Source organism: Mesoplodon densirostris, chromosome 4 (assembly GCF_025265405.1).
Source record: "Mesoplodon densirostris isolate mMesDen1 chromosome 4, mMesDen1 primary haplotype, whole genome shotgun sequence".
In the NCBI taxonomy this organism is placed as follows: Eukaryota; Metazoa; Chordata; class Mammalia; order Artiodactyla; family Ziphiidae; genus Mesoplodon; species Mesoplodon densirostris.
In genome coordinates, this window is record NC_082664.1 from 119,601,656 (window position 1) to 119,617,738 (window position 16,083).

Consider the following 16,083-nt stretch of genomic DNA (forward strand, 5'->3'; position numbering starts at 1 on the left):
GTGACAGGCCAAGCCCCTCATCCCTGGGGCTGAGCCCCGTACTGAGATTGCTTGTTGTCTTCCATGGTACTTTCTTGTCCCAGTACTTCCACTTTCAGAGCTGCTGGTCTTGGGGGTGGGGGACCTCTTTGAACCCCTCCTCCCCATCTTACACACCTGCTCAGCCGGGCTTCTCTCTTATCGCCCCCTTCACGTGGGCGATCTCTAGGATGCTGTCTGAGCCTGGATGGGATTCCCCAGGTGACCTCGTCTCCTGGCCTCCACTAACTCCCGTTAGGCCCGCGAGCTCGTCAGTATCCGCAAACGGATCTTGCGGGTACTGGCGGGTCATGTGACTTCCAGTGCGGGTGCAGGCGCCCAGAAGCAGCCCCTGGAGCACCTGGAGGGGGCGGGGCTCGGGGGCGGTGGGGAGCCGGCGCCCCGCCCCGCCCGCCGCGCTGCACTTTCGGCGGGCTCCGCTGGGGGCAGCGTGGAGTTCTGTCCTACAGCCGCGAGCTGTCCGTTCTGGGCTCCTGGCCGGAACCTGGCTCCGGGAACCAGGAAGCGCCCGGCAGCGGGCGCGAGGCGGTCGGGATGGCGGGCCCTGGCTGGGGCCCCCCGCAGCTGGACGGCTTCATTCTCACCGAGCGCCTGGGCAGTGGCAGGTACGCCACGGTGTACAAGGCCTACGCCAAGGTGGGTGAGGGGCGCCCCGGGGCTTCTGTGCGAGGCAGGAATCGGGGGCACGAGAACTTCTGAGGGCCTGGCCCCGGTGCCCGCCAGACCCTGAGCAAGCCCAGGCGGGTGCCGGGCCGGGCAACTAGAAAGGATTAGAGAGGGTGTGAGAGCCGTTAGGGGCCCACGGCCTGCCCTGTCCCAGGCCGACCTTCCGTGGAGGAGGTGGGTGGTGACCGCCACCAATAGGTCTTCAAAACAAACACACATACACACACCCCTGTTGTGTGAAGAGACAGGTGGAGACCTCGATGGAACCTCGGGGTCAGTGGCTGAAGAACAGGCTCAAAACAGGGAGGATACCTATGGGCTGGGAGGAGTCTGGGGCAGGGTTCTAGAAGGCTGGACCCACTTAGGAAGCAGAGTGGGCAGTTTAGAACAGTGAATAACATGCTTTAGCAGGGGCACTCTAGAATACAATGAAAGGGATTGTGGAGCAGAGAACACCAGGCTGGTGGGGAAGCCGGGATTCCAGAATCCGGGTGCCTCATTGGCCAGAGAAGGGGCAGCTGGGAAGCCTGGATGCTAGTGTGAGTGGGTAGGCCCTGTGAGGGGGAGAGGGGCAGAGGGAACCAGAGCCCTTCTGGCCACACATAGTCCCTGGTACCCTCCAGGCAGAGCCGTCAAATCTCCTTTCCCCACAGAAGGATACTCGTGAGGTGGTAGCCATAAAGTGCGTGGCCAAGAAGAGTCTGAACAAGGCATCTGTGGAAAACCTCCTGACAGAGATTGAGATCCTCAAGCGCATTCGACACCGCCACATCGTACAGCTGAAAGACTTCCAGGTGTGGGCCTGGGATGGGGCCACCCCTAAAGGGGGCTGGAGAAGAGACACTCTCTTCAAGCCTCCTCTTTGCCTTTAACCACAGTGGGACAGTGACAACATCTACCTCATCATGGAGTTCTGTGCAGGAGGTGACCTGTCTCGCTTCATCCATACCCGCAGGATTCTGCCTGAGAAGGTGGCTCGGGTCTTCATGCAGCAGTTGGGTAAAAGCCTCTGACCCCAGCCTGACACCCCTTCCCATGATCTCTGCCCTCTCACACTACCCCTGCCCCAGGCTTAGAGCTCTGACACTCTTAGCAGTCGTCTCCCATCCCAGCTTGGATTTTTAGGGCCCATCCTTCCTATGTGCCCATCCCTGGCTTAAGGATGCTGTGAGAGACGGGGAGGAGCCCCATCTGTGGGGAGTGCAGGCTTCCACACGTGGAATGTAATGCAAAGACCTCATACAACATACCAAAGACCCAAGTGCTTTGCTAAGGAAGAGGGCAAGGACCTAAGGGGCTGGGGCATCTAGGGAAGCTTCTAGGAGGAGGGGAGACTTGTGAAGGGGTACAAGGGAGGAAGGAGGTCACTTGAGGTGGGGGTGGGGAAAATTCTTAGCAGAAGGGGGAGCCTGGTGCTTGTATGTAAAGCATTTGGTAGACCAGCCAGGTCAGAACTGGAGTTGTGCAGGCTTAAAGGGGCAGATATAAGGCTGGGGAGGTGAGAGGGTGTGGGAGATGGGCTTCTCTGACCTGTCTCTCTGCATGGGTCCTACTCCCCAGCTAGTGCCCTGCAGTTCCTGCATGAACGGAACATCTCTCACCTGGACCTGAAGCCACAGAACATTCTGCTGAGCTCCTTGGAGAAGCCTCACCTTAAACTGGCAGGTGTGAGTCTGGAACAAAAGGCATGGAGGTTTGGAGGGTGGCTCTCATGGAGCCCTCTACTGAGTCATCAAACAGTGACAGACTGGGAGGTCCAGGGATGGGCCCCGTCACCAAAGGGTAGGGCCTTTCTCAGGCTACCCAGGCTCAACTCCAGCAGTGTCATGGGCGGGCTCAGGGCTCAGTGTGTGACCAGAGTCAGGTTTCAGAGTGTGACCAGGGTTAGTACTTTATCTGTCACCAAGATTGGGGCTCAAAGTATGACTCAGTCTGTGGTGGCAGTGTTGGAGAGTGTGAGGTGGGAAAGCAGTGGTTGTGGCCCCTGGTAAAATTTGGAGGAGAACTGACTTGAAACTGGAGGCCAGAGAGGCCCCTTACCCTGAAACTGGAGGTCAGAGAGGCCCATTAACCTGAAACTGGAGGCCAGAGAGGCCCACTGAGCTCGGTGGGACAGTGATGGAGAGTTCTAACCCCTTAGTGGACCCTCATCCTCATCGCTAGTGTGATCAGGGCGGGCTTCCTGGGAAAAAGGTGCTGAGGAGGCTGTGCAGGATGGGTAGGATATATGCCCCCAAAGAGGTAGGAGTGTGTTCCAGGTTTATAATGAGAGAAACGGCATGAGCAAAGTAGGAAAGTGAGCAAAGTAGGGATTAATCCTGGTGAGTCTAGAGGGTGGGAGGAGCCCTGCACTGGAGCCCAGGGTGAGGCTGTAAAGGCCAGGAGCAGAAGCAGCTGGAATCTGAGCCCTGCTGCCTGGCCTCTTGCCTGCAGACTTTGGCTTTGCACAGCACATGTCCCCATGGGATGAGAAGCATGTGCTCCGTGGCTCTCCCCTGTACATGGCTCCCGAGATGGTGTGTCAGCGGCAGTACGACGCCCGTGTGGACCTCTGGTCCGTGGGGGTCATCCTGTATGGTGAGAGTGCTGTCCCCTGCCCCCACCTGGAGGCCTGCACTGCAAGCCCTCTCTGGGCCACTCCTGAGGCGTTTTAATGAGAACGCTGACTCTCCTGGTCTGGGGCTGCTCCCCAGGAGTGGGCCAGGCCAGGCTTGACCCTATCCCCTCCCAGCCTCCCCTCTGCCTCCCTTCCACAGAAGCCCTCTTCGGGCAGCCCCCCTTTGCCTCCAGGTCGTTCTCGGAGCTGGAAGAGAAGATCCGGAGCAACCGGGTTATTGAGGTAGGTCTAGCAGGGCCTCGGCACCTGCTGCGGGGCGGAGAGAGTCAGGCCCCTGAGGTAGGAGACCTCACTGCCACCTGCACAGACTGGGGTGTGGGCTCCAGGCCACCTTCGTGGAGCTGGGGCACACTCTAGCCTGGAAGTCGGCTCCATTCAGTTCCAGGAACCCAGATCAGCCACAACAGGGAGCAAAGGGTCTGCCCCACAGCCCACTGCAGGCCCCCCATGGGGAGAAGGCCCCCCATGGGGAGATGGCCAAAGCAGACATAGGCCCAGCCTTCCCCGAAACATATTCCAGAGAGGGGAAAAGGATCTGGAAACAGGGGTCCATGACAGCTAACGGGTTCCAGTGAGGGCGTGGACAGGAGCCTGGGGGAGGAGGCTTGGCTCTCACTGGCTGCGACACTTGGACCCATCACTGTTCCTCCTGGTCTCACTTTCTCTGTCAAATGTGTACCTCTGGGGCGTCCCAGGACAGGGTGGTCCTGACCGGCGCCTGGGGCTGGGGGCCGAGGTGCCGGAGCCCAGTGTGATCTGTACCTCCCCCACCCCCGCAGCTCCCCCTGCGTCCCGCCCTCTCCCAGGACTGCCGGGACCTGCTGCAGCGGCTCCTGGAGCGGGACCCCAGCCGCCGCATCTCCTTCCAGGACTTCTTTGCCCACCCTTGGGTGGACCTGGAGCACATGCCCAGTGGGGAGAGCCTGGCACGAGCAGTGAGCAACCAGTGGAGATGGGTGGGCTGAGGGCAGGTTGGGGGTTTCATCTACCCCTTTCAGTGGTGACCAGGTGACTTGCCCAGCAGGAGGCAGAGGGTGGGCTCAGGGCATCGCCCCTTGTGGTGAGTATGGGGGGTGGGCATGACTTCTCATCTGTCTGTCCCCCAGACCGCCCTGGTGGTGCAGGCTGTGAAGAAGGACCAGGAGGGGGACGCTGCGGCCGCCTTATCTCTCTACTGCAAGGCTCTGGACTTCTTCGTGCCTGCCCTGCACTGTGAGTGCCAGGCCGGGTGCAGCAGGGGTGGGGTCAGCCATAGTTGCAGTGGCTGGATTCCAGAAGCAGCTCCCCTTCCAGAATTTTGTGGGAGACAAGGCAGAGGGTAAATCTGGAACTTAGTGCTTTGGGGGATTCCAGAGGGTTTGGTGTGGGGCAGGCGTCTCCTCGCTCTAGACTCCTCATATAAACCCGCACTTTCTGCAGATGAAGTGGACACCCAGCAGAAGGAGGCAATTAAGGCAAAGGTGAATAAGAGTCCCCTGAGGAAATGGGTGAGGGATCCCAGGGCCTCTGGGGATTGGCTCTTAGAGGAACCTCTCTCCCTGGGAAGGGGGTCAGGCCAGCCTCAGTTGACCTCTGACGTTACAGTTTGGGGCGGTCCCTGAGGGAGAACCTGGAGGTGGGTGCTGGCGAGGCAGGCAAGGTGTGAGAGCCGTTCCTCGGCCCCTTGTCCTCCTGCAGGTGGGACAGTACATGTCCCGGGCTGAGGAGCTCAAGGCCATCGTCTCCTCCTCCAATCGGGCCCTGTTGAGGCAGGGGACCCCTGCCCGAGACCTGCTCAGAGGTAGGCCCCAATCCTGGCTGACCACCAGTTCCCAGCAACTTCCCTCCAGCCTGAGGGGGAGGCAGGTTGGGGTAGGCATCCTGAGATGAGAAAGCAGGCTGCTCCCCTCACCCTGAGCCTTTGCGCCTCATCCCAGAGATGGCCCGGGACAAGCCGTGCCTCCTAGCTGCCCTGGAAGTGGCTTCAGCTGCCATGGCTAAGGTTTGTAGCCAGTGGGAGGGGTCTGGGCAGGGCAGGGAGAAATCCAAGTCATCCCCCTAAATGACCTGGTGTCCCTGTGGCTGCAGGAGGATGAGGCTGGTGGGGAGCAGGATGCTCTGGCCCTGTACCAGCACAGCCTGGAGGAGCTGCTTCTACTGCTGGCAGGTGAGGCCCCATCACCATACTCCCCTAAGCCCCTGGCTGCCCTGCCCTCACCACGTGCCCTCCCTCTCTCTGCAGCGGAGCCCCCAGGCCGGAGGCGGGAGCTACTTCACACTGAGGTGCCCACTGGGGTCGGGAGGCTTGGGGGGCTTCCTCTTCCCCTTTTGCCCCACTCCCATTTGTGGGGACCTCCTTGGGTTCCCTCAGGGTGCTCCAAGTCTGGGAGTTAGACCACACAGACTTGCTAAGTTGGTGGCCCCTCTCACTCCATCAGGGCTTGGGTGCTCAGGTCAGGGCAAGGGGACAGGCAGGATCTGGGAACTCAGCAGCAGTCAGGAGGCTTCCTGGAGGAAGGAGCAGATAAGGACTCAGAGGCAAGTTGTTCTAATGAGGCAGAGGGTTCTGGAGAGCATCGGGAGTGAGGAGGAGCTCAATTTGAAGGCCTCTCCTCGCCCCACGTCCATGGGCATGTCTTCCCTTGGCAGGTTCAGAATCTCATGGCTCGAGCTGAATACCTGAAGGAGCAGGTCAAGGTGGGCACATGGGGGCCCACACTGGGGCGAAGCTTTATGTGTTCTGTTCCTCTCTGCCTGTGGCTGTCTGTCCCCTGCTCCCCACTGTGTGTCCCCCACTCCCCGCTGTGTATGTCTTCCTCTCGTCTCTGTCTGAAGGCCTCTCCATCACTGTCTCTGCCCTTTATGTTCTGCAGATGAGGGAGTCTCATTGGGAAGCTGAGACCCTGGACAAAGAGGGGCTGTCGGAGTCTGTTCGTAGCTGTGAGTCCTGCCCTGGAGTCTGACCCTCCCCGCAAGGAGGGGTGGGAGCTGGGGCAGCCCTGGATTCTGCCTCTTTTGCCAGAGACCTGAGACTGACGCTCCCCACTTTCCCCTCCACAGCTTGTACTCTGCAGTGACCCTGCAGGATGATTGGACAGGTCACTGGGAATTGGGGACACGCTCACCCCAGCTGACCCTCAGAATTCTGTGGCCCTCTGCCACCCTGCGGAGCAGGCTTCCTGGATGGGCAACCCTGGAACGCCCCACATCCCAGCATCCCCAGCACCACTTGAATGACTCTTAACCCCCTACCCACTGTGTGTACTGGGAGCACTGGGGTGGGGAGGACTCTGGGAGAAGAGTGTTTCTTTCACGTGACTTCTGTTATTTGGTGGTTGCTGAGCCCTGAGCCTGTTGATTTCTGTTTTTGCTCTGAGACAAGCAGGGAGCCCTCTGCAGGGCACTTGTTCTCTTTCCCCTCCTTGCCAGGAGGCAGCTGTGCCCTGTGTCCACCCCTTTCCTTCCTGGGAGCCTTTATTGCAAGTCACCTCCCTCCTTGCACTGGAGCAGGGCACTCCAAGACCCCTCAGGGAGCACCCATCCCACCATATGCACTCAGCCCCGCAGAACTCACCAGTCTTCCTGGGAGCTGACCCCTGCCCACCCTCTCAATATTTTAAGATAATCCTTCATGCATGAAAATAATAGCTTTTGTAGAGGTGGGGCAAATTTGAGAAATCCCATGCCTTGTTCTTGCCCTGGCCTTGGGGGTACAAGGGGAGGGGCCCTCAGTCATCCCTCCCACCTTCATCCCTCTGTGGGGAATGCCCCTACTGGCCTCAGAGCTGGTCCTGGCCTGGGATGGGGAGGCATGGGGGCTGCCTGGCCTTTCAGGCTCCAGGGGACCCAGTGATCCAGGAGACCTGATTCTAGGTCTGACACTGCTGCTGTGTGTGTGTGTGTGACCCCGGGCAAGCTCCTTCCCCTTTCTGGGCCTGGGTCTCCCCATCTCTCCAATGGGACTGCTACCATCTCCTCAACCCCCTACATGGGCTTCCAGGAGAACAAAGTGACTTTAACCTGGAAAGACTATATACACCTAGAGTTATTTAGGGGTTTCTTTTCTAAAAAGGCAGAGAGGGTGTTAGTGATTTCTAACCCTTCTGCCCTGAAATGCCTCCTTGGGGCTAGAGTTGTCTGCCTTCCCTGTAGGAGGCTGGGTGTAAAGAATGTAATTCATTGTTTTTCTATTATTTTCTAAACTTGTTCTTCTCTTCTTGACCTGGGAAAAACTGGAGGTAGCCCCTGTTCACAGGCTGGGACTAGAGGAGCCCCAGGAAAAGCTGGGTGACATGAGGGAGGGCTGGGGGAGGCCCCAGGGTGGGGGAGTGAGAGCCACATCTGCCTCCTGCCCTTAGCCCCTGGGAGATCTGGGAGAGTCAGGTGGACCAGCCACCAGTCCTCCCACCACCCAGGAGACCAGCACAGGCCTGGGAGCCCAGGCAAGGCCCTTCCTCTCTGCACGTGGATGAGTGCTCAGTGGCAAGAGTGCGGTCCTGTTACCCTCTGTGCTCTGCACTGCACACTCCCTCACCCCAGTTGCTACCCCCTCTTACCCCGGGCCAGTGAGTGGGCAGTGAGCTAGATCGGGGAAAGGGCATCCTCTAGGGTGTCCTGTGTTCATGCCCAGCTCCCCAGGCCCCCGAAGTTGGGGTGGTTTCCAGCAGCCCTCACCCCAGCCACTGATGGGGTCTTGGCCTGAATGGCACTCAGGAGCATCTTTGGGGACTTAGGGGAAGGGGAGCTCCCCCTCCTGGACAGCCACCAAGGCTGCTCGGCCTTCCGTGCAGACCTTAAAGGGCTGCTGTGCAGGGAAGGAAACGTCAGGAGGGACCTAATTTCCCTGAAGCCTGACTGTTGGGAGGCAGTGTAGAGCAGTGGCCCAGAGGGCAGGAAGCATAGCTACAATTCTGGCCTTGCCATTTGGCCCTGAAGCTTGGGACCCATTGATTAGCCTGTTTCTCAGTAAAATGAGGATGAAGATAAATGCCCCGTGGGAATGTTAAGGATTAAATGAGTCACTGTACATGAGCGTGGCACACACAATTCAATAAATGTATTTTCAGCTGGGGAACGGGCTGGACGAAAAAGCCTCAGTGAGTAAAATGAGGGGAAGGAAGGAGGAGAATGAATGGACCCAGCTGGGTGGGTGAGTGGAGAAGAATGGGTGGGAGGGAGAGTGGGAGTGAGGAGGACAGGGTTTGTGAAAGACTAATTGAATAGAAGGATGATTGGATGAAAGGTTGGCCCCTCACACCCCAGTTTGTGATGTCTGCATTGGCTGTCTGAGAATAGGGGCCTGGTAGTATGATACACGTGGATGTGGAGAGGAGTGGGTCCCCATGGGGGCACTGGGTACAGGAAAGGCCTGGGAGGCTGAGGCCGGTGGAGGAGGCCCTGGGGAAGGGCCCTTCCCGGGCAAGACATTTAGATGTGTCTAAGCCACCTGCCAAGGAGGGAGGCAGCCCAGCCAGAGGAGGTGGGGCTCCCTAGGGCTTTCTTTGAATGACAGAGGCCTATGGGAAATATGCTAATCTGCTTTTTTAATAATATGTTTTTTCTCCTAGGAACAAGAGTTGTTTCTGTCTCTCACCTTTAAAACTTTGAAAGTGCCCAAGTAATGTTTGTGATGTATCTATGGTTCTTCACTACCAGTTAGAACTAGGTCGGTAAAAAAAAAAAAAAAGAAAGTGCCCAAGGCAGGGCAGGGCCCCTCCACCCCCTGCTGCCCACCCCCCACCCCAGCATCTGGGCGCTCACTCTGCCCTGTCCTCCTACCTCCACTAAGTCCCCCAAGCCTAGCCAGCGTTGGGCCCTTCTCCCAAGGGACCAACCCTGGGAGAAGAGCAGGGGAAGGAAGCGGGAGGCGGGGGAGGCCAGCAAAGCCTGGGGACCCCTCAGCCTGCCCTCCGTGCCCATCTCTGCCTGAGCCCCAGAGCCTCCACTACCCAGCCCCCACCCCGATTCCAGGGACGTGCAGACAGGTCAGAGCTGCTCAGGGTTCTCAGGCTGTGAGGAAGGAACCTGCCGCTCCCTAACCTCAGGCCCCAGCCAGCCCGTTGTGTGAGGGTTCAGTGAGTGCTCACCCCCCAGCCTCCCCACAGCCCGAATTCCTGCCTCTTTTGCCCTTGGTCCTGCAAACCACTGAAGGGAAAGGGGTCTGTCCAATCCCATTAGGCAGAAGGCCCCGGAGGGTGGAGTGCTGACGTGAGCCTTGATGCTGACGCTGCCAAGGAGGCCCATGCCTGCCCCACACACACAGCCTGGGGCCGGGACTTGGTCTCCTCCAGCTCCAGGAAGATCAGGAGGGGTTTTTGTCCAGTGACTACCCCGGGGGGCAGCCTAGGAGCAGCTCAGAGGCCTAGACCCCTTCCCCTGGGATGCTCAAGAGAGAAGGCCCAGCGTGACAGCCTGAGCAGCACTGCCCAGCTCCTGGGCCTGCGTCCTTCCCTGCCTCCACCCTCCTAACTCCTCGTCCTCTCTCCTCCACCTGTCCCTCCCCACATTACCTATTGCACAGGTTTTATGTTCCTTGTTCTTATTTTACAAAGGAGGCCTAACAGAAGCTTTGCCCTTGAAACCAAACCCTCAGCTCTTCCACCTGTAAATCTTGGCTGGCTTCTCCACAGACTGGTGTCAAGTGGGGGCACCAGGGTCAGCCTGTAGCACCTTGTTCCTCTCAGGCCCCTGGGATGGCCTGCTTGTGGACCCTCCTGGTTGGTCTCCTGGAGAGAGAGAGAGAGAGAGAGAGAGAGAGAGAGAGAGAGAGAGAGAGACACACACACACACACACACACACACACACACACACACACACACACACACACACACACACACACACACACACACACACACGAGATGAGATTTGGACTTTTCACTTTAAAGAATGGGTTACCATTTATTGATATGGTCCATCATATGCCAAGGGCTTTACAAATGATCACCTTTTGAAACAGGTATTATTATTGGGTGGGGCGGGGCTCTTAATTTCACAGGGGGGAAAACAGGTTCAGAGAAGGAAAGGGACCTGCTCAAGGTCACACAGCAGTGCCTGGGCTGGAACACAGTTGCCCTGCCTTCTTTTTGATACACCTTCCATTTCCAAGGTGTGGAGGGGAATATAGGCACAGGTGCCAGAGACAGCTGTGGGTGAGCCGCAGACCCTCCTACAGTCTCAGGTAGTGACCCAGCCTTCCTGAGGTGCCACCCATCCAGATGGCCGCCACAGCCTCCTCAAAGCCCAGATCTATGTCATCTGGCCACAGGCTGAACCTGGCGCTCAGTCAGTGCGGGGACCCTGCCCCAGCCCAGGGCCCTGAGAGGGCAGAGCTTGAATATCTTATCTTATAGGAGCTGGCACTCCTGTGAAGCTGTGGGTGAGGAGGTAGAGGACACCCTCCAAGGGCAGGGTTAGGGGCCTGTGAAACCCAAGAGTCCTGGAGGTCAGTAAGAAGGGGGAGAATAGGCAGGTCATCTGGAATTTTTATTTTTCACTGAGCTGAGAGAGGAAATCCAGCTATGGAATCCAGAGACAGTTCTACAGGAACAGAACAGAAATTGGCTGGGCCCTGGGCCCAGAGAAGGCCCAGAGCCACCTGGGCTGCTGTTCAGTGCCAGCTTCATCCTTGGCACTAGCCCCCTCACACAGCATCACTCAGCTTCCAAGAGCCAGAGCCCACAGTGGCAGCCGCTTGAGACTATGGCTGCAGCTGCTGCCCTACCCAACGAGGGGTGTGGGGTTGACTCTCAGGGGCCAGGGAGGCCAAGCTAGAAAGTCTTAGAAATCACCCAGTCCATTCCCATTTTATAGATGATGAAATAAGGCCCAGAAAGGGCACTGGGTTTTAAGGAGAATAAATGTGGAGACTTGAACTCAGGCCTCCTGACTGCTGAGGGGGTCTGCCTCAAGCCCCTCTCTAAGCGCATCTGAATGTTGGTGTCTAGAGGAGCTAGGCATCCAGGGGAGCTGGCCTGTGTTTGCGTTTGCGTGTGCCAGGATGCATCTGCGGCATATCCCTCTGCACATGCCAGGGTCCCTCTGTGTGTCCCTCTATGTGTGCTTCTATGTTCAGGAACTTGGGGCTGTGGCCAGAGAGGGTCGGGCCTATTCTTACCATCTTGGGAGGCCTTCCCAGGCTGAGTAGGGAGGCTGGGTCCTGAGGGGTAGGGTGAGGAATGGGGACTTTGCTCCCAGTGGAGAGGGAGAAAGCAGAAGGCAGATTGGAGCCATGGATGAGAAGGGTCCTGGGGCTGGCCTGGGGCAGGGAAACAAAGCCAAGATAGGATAGGGGTCCCTGGAATTTGAGGCATGCTGTTAGCACTTATGTGGGGCCAGCCCTCTGGTCACCCCAGTGGGCAACCCCAGAGGAAGTAGTCACATGATGTGGCACTTCTCAGCTGATTGCTTGAGGTCCCCCAGTGTGGTCTGGGCCTTGTCCTTAAGTGAGCCAAGGTCCAAGCCAGGGAGACTGGCCAGCTGCCCAAGGACCGAGGCCCTTTCCTCCTCCTCCTCTGTGTCCTCCTCAATCATCTTGGCCAGCTCCCGGGGCAGCTCCACGTCTCCACCTGCCATCTGGATCTGGCTCTCATCTGTCTCGTTCTGAAGGGAAGAGGAAAAGGGGTGGGGTGGGGTTGGAGGTCTGTGAGAACCCAGAGTTGAGTGGCAGGGAGGAGGCCTGGACTGGGTTCCAGGCCCCAGGATTCTGGAGCTCCATGTTCCAGTGAGCTCAGTCCCCCTCCCCCATCCCAGGATCAAGCTTTTGACGCTTGGATATGGAGACCTTGCCCTTTTACACCTTACTTCACTCTGAGATGCTGAAGGTAAGACACTAGCATAGTGAGTAATGACAACATGAAAATCCTTCAGAGTCAGACTGAGTCAGCTAAGTCGTGTGTTGACTATCGTTAACTACACTGAAGGATGTTACCAATCACAGTGATGGGTTCCATTCACCAAACACCTATCCTGTGGCTGACACTGAGCGGAGTGCTTTTAATTCTCACAACAACCCTGTGAGGAAGGTATTGTTTTCTCCATTTTACAAAAAAGGAAATTGAGGCTCAGATAACTTAAGTAACTTGCCCAAGGTCACACCAGTAGGAAATGAGGGAGCTAGATTTAAACCTATGTCCCTGATTCCAACATCTGTGCTCTCCTTGCACAGCACCTGCCTACTGAATGTCATTGCACTTCCCTGTCCCTTTGGGGGCCCTGGGGCTTTCCACTTTATGTCCTACTCAGTTACAGCTAAGTCTTCTCTCTCCTACTGGACTCAGTGTTCCCTGATGGCAGAGTTGTGTCTGTTATATGCTTAGTGCGAGCATCGGAGGAATGACTCCATTCCTAGCTGAGTTTAACTCTCCCTTTGAGAGACTTTGAAAAGACTAGTGTGCTGTGGGGAGTCAGAGGCAGCCAGGAGCTCAGTAAACATTTGATGAGTGAGTGAATGTGACATTCACATATCTGATCTTCCAATTCAAGTGGAAGATCAAGGTCAGGTGTACCGTAGCCTGTGCTTCTGTTTCTCTTCAGAGTCTAGCCCAATTCTGGGCACTGGGAGTGGCTTGTGCCTCAGTTCCCTCCTTAGGCAACAGGAGTAGAACACTTATATGGTCATCTGATGCTGCAGTACCTAGGGGAGACATCCTCCTGACTGCTTGGCCAACCAAAGGGCTTCCTTTGCTCTCTGCAGACAGACTTCATACTCTGGAAGGCAGCAAGGGGTCCGGGAGCAAGTGCAGGCTCAGCTTGCAGAGGCTTGATCTCTGATCCCAGTTCCATCACTCACTGGTTGTATGGCCTTAGCCAAGTCCCTTAATCTCTCTGAGCCTCAGTTTCCTTATTTGTAGGTGTGGGTAGTAGCTACCTGGCAGAGTTACTGAGGGGTTAGGTAAGGGTGTGAAGGTCAAGTGCCTGGCCCACAGAAGGTGCTGCCTTCTTTCCACCCACCTCCCTCCCTGGGTGTTCAGAAGCCCCAAGAGATTTTACCTGCGGTAAAATCTACTGCCTTCCAACTCTCCATCTGCCTAGGCCTGACTCTGGGTTGGGTGAGTGAGGGTTGGAGGAGAGAAGGGGCCTGGACTGGCTCCAGAAACACAAACCTATCAGTCCCCCGAGGACTCGACTACCCCTCAGTGCCAAGCCCTGGACCTTGGCGGGCTCCAGTTAACGGTGAATGAATGAACGAGTGAGAGAACCCATGATTTAATCAAACACTCCCTGAGAGCTGTGGTGCCGGGAGCAGGGCAAAGAGTCCGGAGCCCAGAGCTCAGAGCTTACAGCCCGGGCTCCTAAGCTTACCTTGGGCAGCCGGTATTTGTCTCGGAAGTGGCTTCGCAGCGTGGCCCGCTCTGCCTTCCTCTGCGTGAACTGGGCGTCCCGCTCCATCCTGTGGGGGCACCGAGGGCGGAATCACTGCCCGGGCTGAGAAAATGGGTGGTGTCTGTGAGGAAGGGGCGGGAAGGGTCTCTGGGTCCTGGCCGCAGTTTGCATCCCTCCTGCCCACGGGCCTGTATGTTGGGTGCTCGGTGCTCTGACCAGCCGGGATTAATCTGTATTGCCTCTCCCAGCTATCACAGAGCCCTTTATCGCCTCCATACCTGTTGCTGGACGGGAGCTATCGGGGCGTGGGTGTCTGTCTGGCTGTCTCTGCAGACCCTAACATATGTCCCTCGCGGTCTCCGACTCGGTCTTTTCCTTTCCTGACAGGTTGTGTCATGTGGGGCGAAGTATTCAGGACAGACATGGGTTCGCGTCCTGGATCCACTACCACTTTATGTCTTTGAGTAAGTCACTTACCTTCCTCTTTTGTAAAATGGGGATAAGACTTTGCAACTCACAAAACTGTTATCACGATTAAGTGAAATAATAGCTAACATTTAATGATTTGCCATGTTCCAGGCGCTCCGCTAAGCAGTTTATGTGCATTAAGTAATTTAACCCTCATAAATATATACGGCATGTTTTATTACCATTGCCATTTTACAGAAGAAGAAACCGAGGCACAGAAAGGTTAAGTAACTTGCCTAGGGTCACCCAGATAAAAAGAAACGAAGCCAGGATCTGACCCAAACAGCCTAGCTGTGGAGTTCAGCCCCTAACGCCACTCCACCTCCCTCTCTGTCCCAGCGTCGTCCTCACACAAGTAGCCTCAATTATCTATGAGTGCCCCCATCTCAGGATCTGTCTCCATGACTGATTCCGCCTCAGCTGCACCGCTTTTCTCAGAGCCTCAGGCTCAGAGGAGCTCCAGCTGGAAGACACAGACGGCTGGGACCAGATCGGATTAAGGGATTACTTGTTTCGTCAGAAATGCACGTGCCCTCACCTTGTCCCAGGCCCCTATCTCCCCGTCCCCCACTCCCTCTGGGCCCGAATGTGGAGCGGGGTTCTGGGTTTGAGATGGGATGGCTCTGAGGGCAGCCTAGAGGGCGCATCCCAGCCTCTCACCTCGTCTAGAAAAGTAGGTGAGGGGCTCGGGGTCTGAGACTGCCCTAAGGGTGGGCCGCGCGGCCCTTGCGGGGTGGGGAGGGCTGCTGGAGCCAGGAAGGGATCCCACTCACTTCTCTTCCACCAGTTGCTTCTGGTACTCCTCATACTCCTCTCGGCTCATGCCCTGCGCTTCGGCGGCCGACTTGTCCCCGTCCCCCTTGTCCTCGCCGCCCCCCAGGCTCCCAGTGAGGTTCTTCAGCTGGCCGCCCACCATGGTCTTCACCATGAACGCCATGGTCTTCGCTGGCTCGGGCACCGGGCGCCGGGTACCACGCGGCGGGCACCCAGGCACGTCCGCGCCTACTTCAGCACTAGGGCTTACGGACAGCTCCTGCCTGCGGCAGCAGCCCCACGCTCTGCACCGCCCACCGCCCGCCCCTGTCCGGGCCCGCCTCCACCTCCCCAAACCCCTCCTCACAGGGGGCGGGGGGCATGCACGGGGCTGAGGAGGCGGGACCACGTGCCCGCTCCTCACTCCCGCCTCCCCCACGTGCCTCCTTCAATGCCAAGCTCCTCTGGGCACTGTTGCCAACAGATTGGGGCCGGCTGCGAGGGGTTTGGGGAGGGGGTCTCTCCCCAGGGGAACGAGCTGTGCTGTTATGCGCCCAGTACACAGCTCCCTATTCTCCCGTCCACTTCCTCCTCCCCCGGGTAGCCAGGATTTCAGCTGGGAATGCGAGTAGCCCTGGGCCCTCCCCAACCTTCTTTCCAACCCACTGCCCCAGCAGCTGCCCAGAGAGCTTGACACTGGGAAAGGGAGGGAGATCAGAGAGCAGGGAATCCCAATTATGGCTCCATGGGTTGCCTCTCAGAGTTCTGGGTCACGCGCCTGCCCTGCTGATCCCTGGAGCTACAGGGAGCATCAAGAGAGAGTTGTTCTTGGTGATGCTGCCTGGGCTGGACCAGGAGGCACCACTCCTTGTTCTGGCTGAATCTGGGGACAGAATTATACACAGCTGTGACTCCATCTCCCACCATAGCCCAGGGTTCAAGGCCTGTGGGGTATCTGGTCTTTTGTCAGTCAAGCCAGTCCTTGGCCTCCTTGCCTGCTTGGAGCCCACTCTCAGCTACCATCTAGAAGAGGTTGCCTTCAGAGAGATTAAGGTGAAGCTGGAAGGTAAATGAGCATATCAAAGCATGAGGAGAGAGAAATCACCTTTAATAAGGTTGGAGCTCCCCAAAAGCTAAGGTGTGGGTAAGAGCTGGGTACCCAGAGGCAGAGGACACTGGCCAAGCTCTCCACCTCCCAGACATAGAGTGACTTCCTAGTGATGAGAAGTGGACATTTCTT

At 57.4% G+C, this 16,083-nt stretch overlaps 2 protein-coding genes across 6 annotated transcripts; one reads left to right on the forward strand and one right to left on the reverse strand.

Annotated features, from left to right (window-relative positions):
• Nucleotides 1-506: 506 nt before the first annotated feature.
• On the forward strand, nt 507-6,617 carry ULK3 (unc-51 like kinase 3). 5 transcript variants are annotated; one of them, XM_060097000.1, is made up of 16 exons: nt 507-675; nt 1,359-1,499; nt 1,584-1,704; nt 2,266-2,372; nt 3,139-3,282; nt 3,437-3,544; nt 4,102-4,257; nt 4,429-4,534; nt 4,742-4,782; nt 5,000-5,102; nt 5,239-5,303; nt 5,390-5,468; nt 5,544-5,584; nt 5,951-5,998; nt 6,175-6,241; nt 6,362-6,617. In XM_060097000.1, exons 1-16 carry the CDS (start codon nt 574-576, stop codon nt 6,376-6,378), a joined length of 1,446 nt encoding a protein of 481 aa, XP_059952983.1. In that variant the 5' UTR covers nt 507-573; the 3' UTR covers nt 6,379-6,617. The 5 variants fall into 5 exon arrangements, with proteins under 5 accessions (XP_059952983.1, XP_059952985.1, XP_059952984.1 ...); XM_060097002.1 differs by having other exon boundaries at nt 3,479-3,544; XM_060097001.1 differs by having other exon boundaries at nt 2,266-2,370; nt 3,462-3,544.
• Nucleotides 6,618-11,675: 5,058 nt separating this feature from the next.
• On the reverse strand, nt 11,676-15,027 carry CPLX3 (complexin 3). The gene is made up of 3 exons (XM_060095155.1): nt 14,864-15,027; nt 13,602-13,689; nt 11,676-11,900 (listed from the first exon to the last, which is right to left on the reverse strand). Exons 1-3 carry the CDS (start codon nt 15,025-15,027, stop codon nt 11,676-11,678), a joined length of 477 nt encoding a protein of 158 aa, XP_059951138.1.
• Between the last annotated feature and the right edge of the window lie 1,056 nt (nt 15,028-16,083).

What these genes read in the sequence shown, in the direction of transcription:
- ULK3 (XM_060096999.1), top strand. Translation starts at nt 574, where the DNA reads ATGGCGGGCCCTGGCTGGGGCCCCCCGCAGCTGGACGGCTTCATTCTC. An exon ending in TACAGCTGAAAGACTTCCAG is followed by an intron (nt 1,500 to 1,583) that starts GTGTGGGCCTGG and finishes CTTTAACCACAG; the next exon opens with TGGGACAGTGACAACATCTA. An exon ending in ACCTGAAGGAGCAGGTCAAG is followed by an intron (nt 5,999 to 6,174) that starts GTGGGCACATGG and finishes TATGTTCTGCAG; the next exon opens with ATGAGGGAGTCTCATTGGGA.
- CPLX3 (XM_060095155.1), bottom strand. Translation starts at nt 15,027, where the DNA reads ATGGCGTTCATGGTGAAGACCATGGTGGGCGGCCAGCTGAAGAACCTC. An exon ending in AAGCAACTGGTGGAAGAGAA is followed by an intron (nt 13,690 to 14,863) that starts GTGAGTGGGATC and finishes GTGCCCCCACAG; the next exon opens with GATGGAGCGGGACGCCCAGT. An exon ending in ACAAATACCGGCTGCCCAAG is followed by an intron (nt 11,901 to 13,601) that starts GTAAGCTTAGGA and finishes TCTTCCCTTCAG; the next exon opens with AACGAGACAGATGAGAGCCA.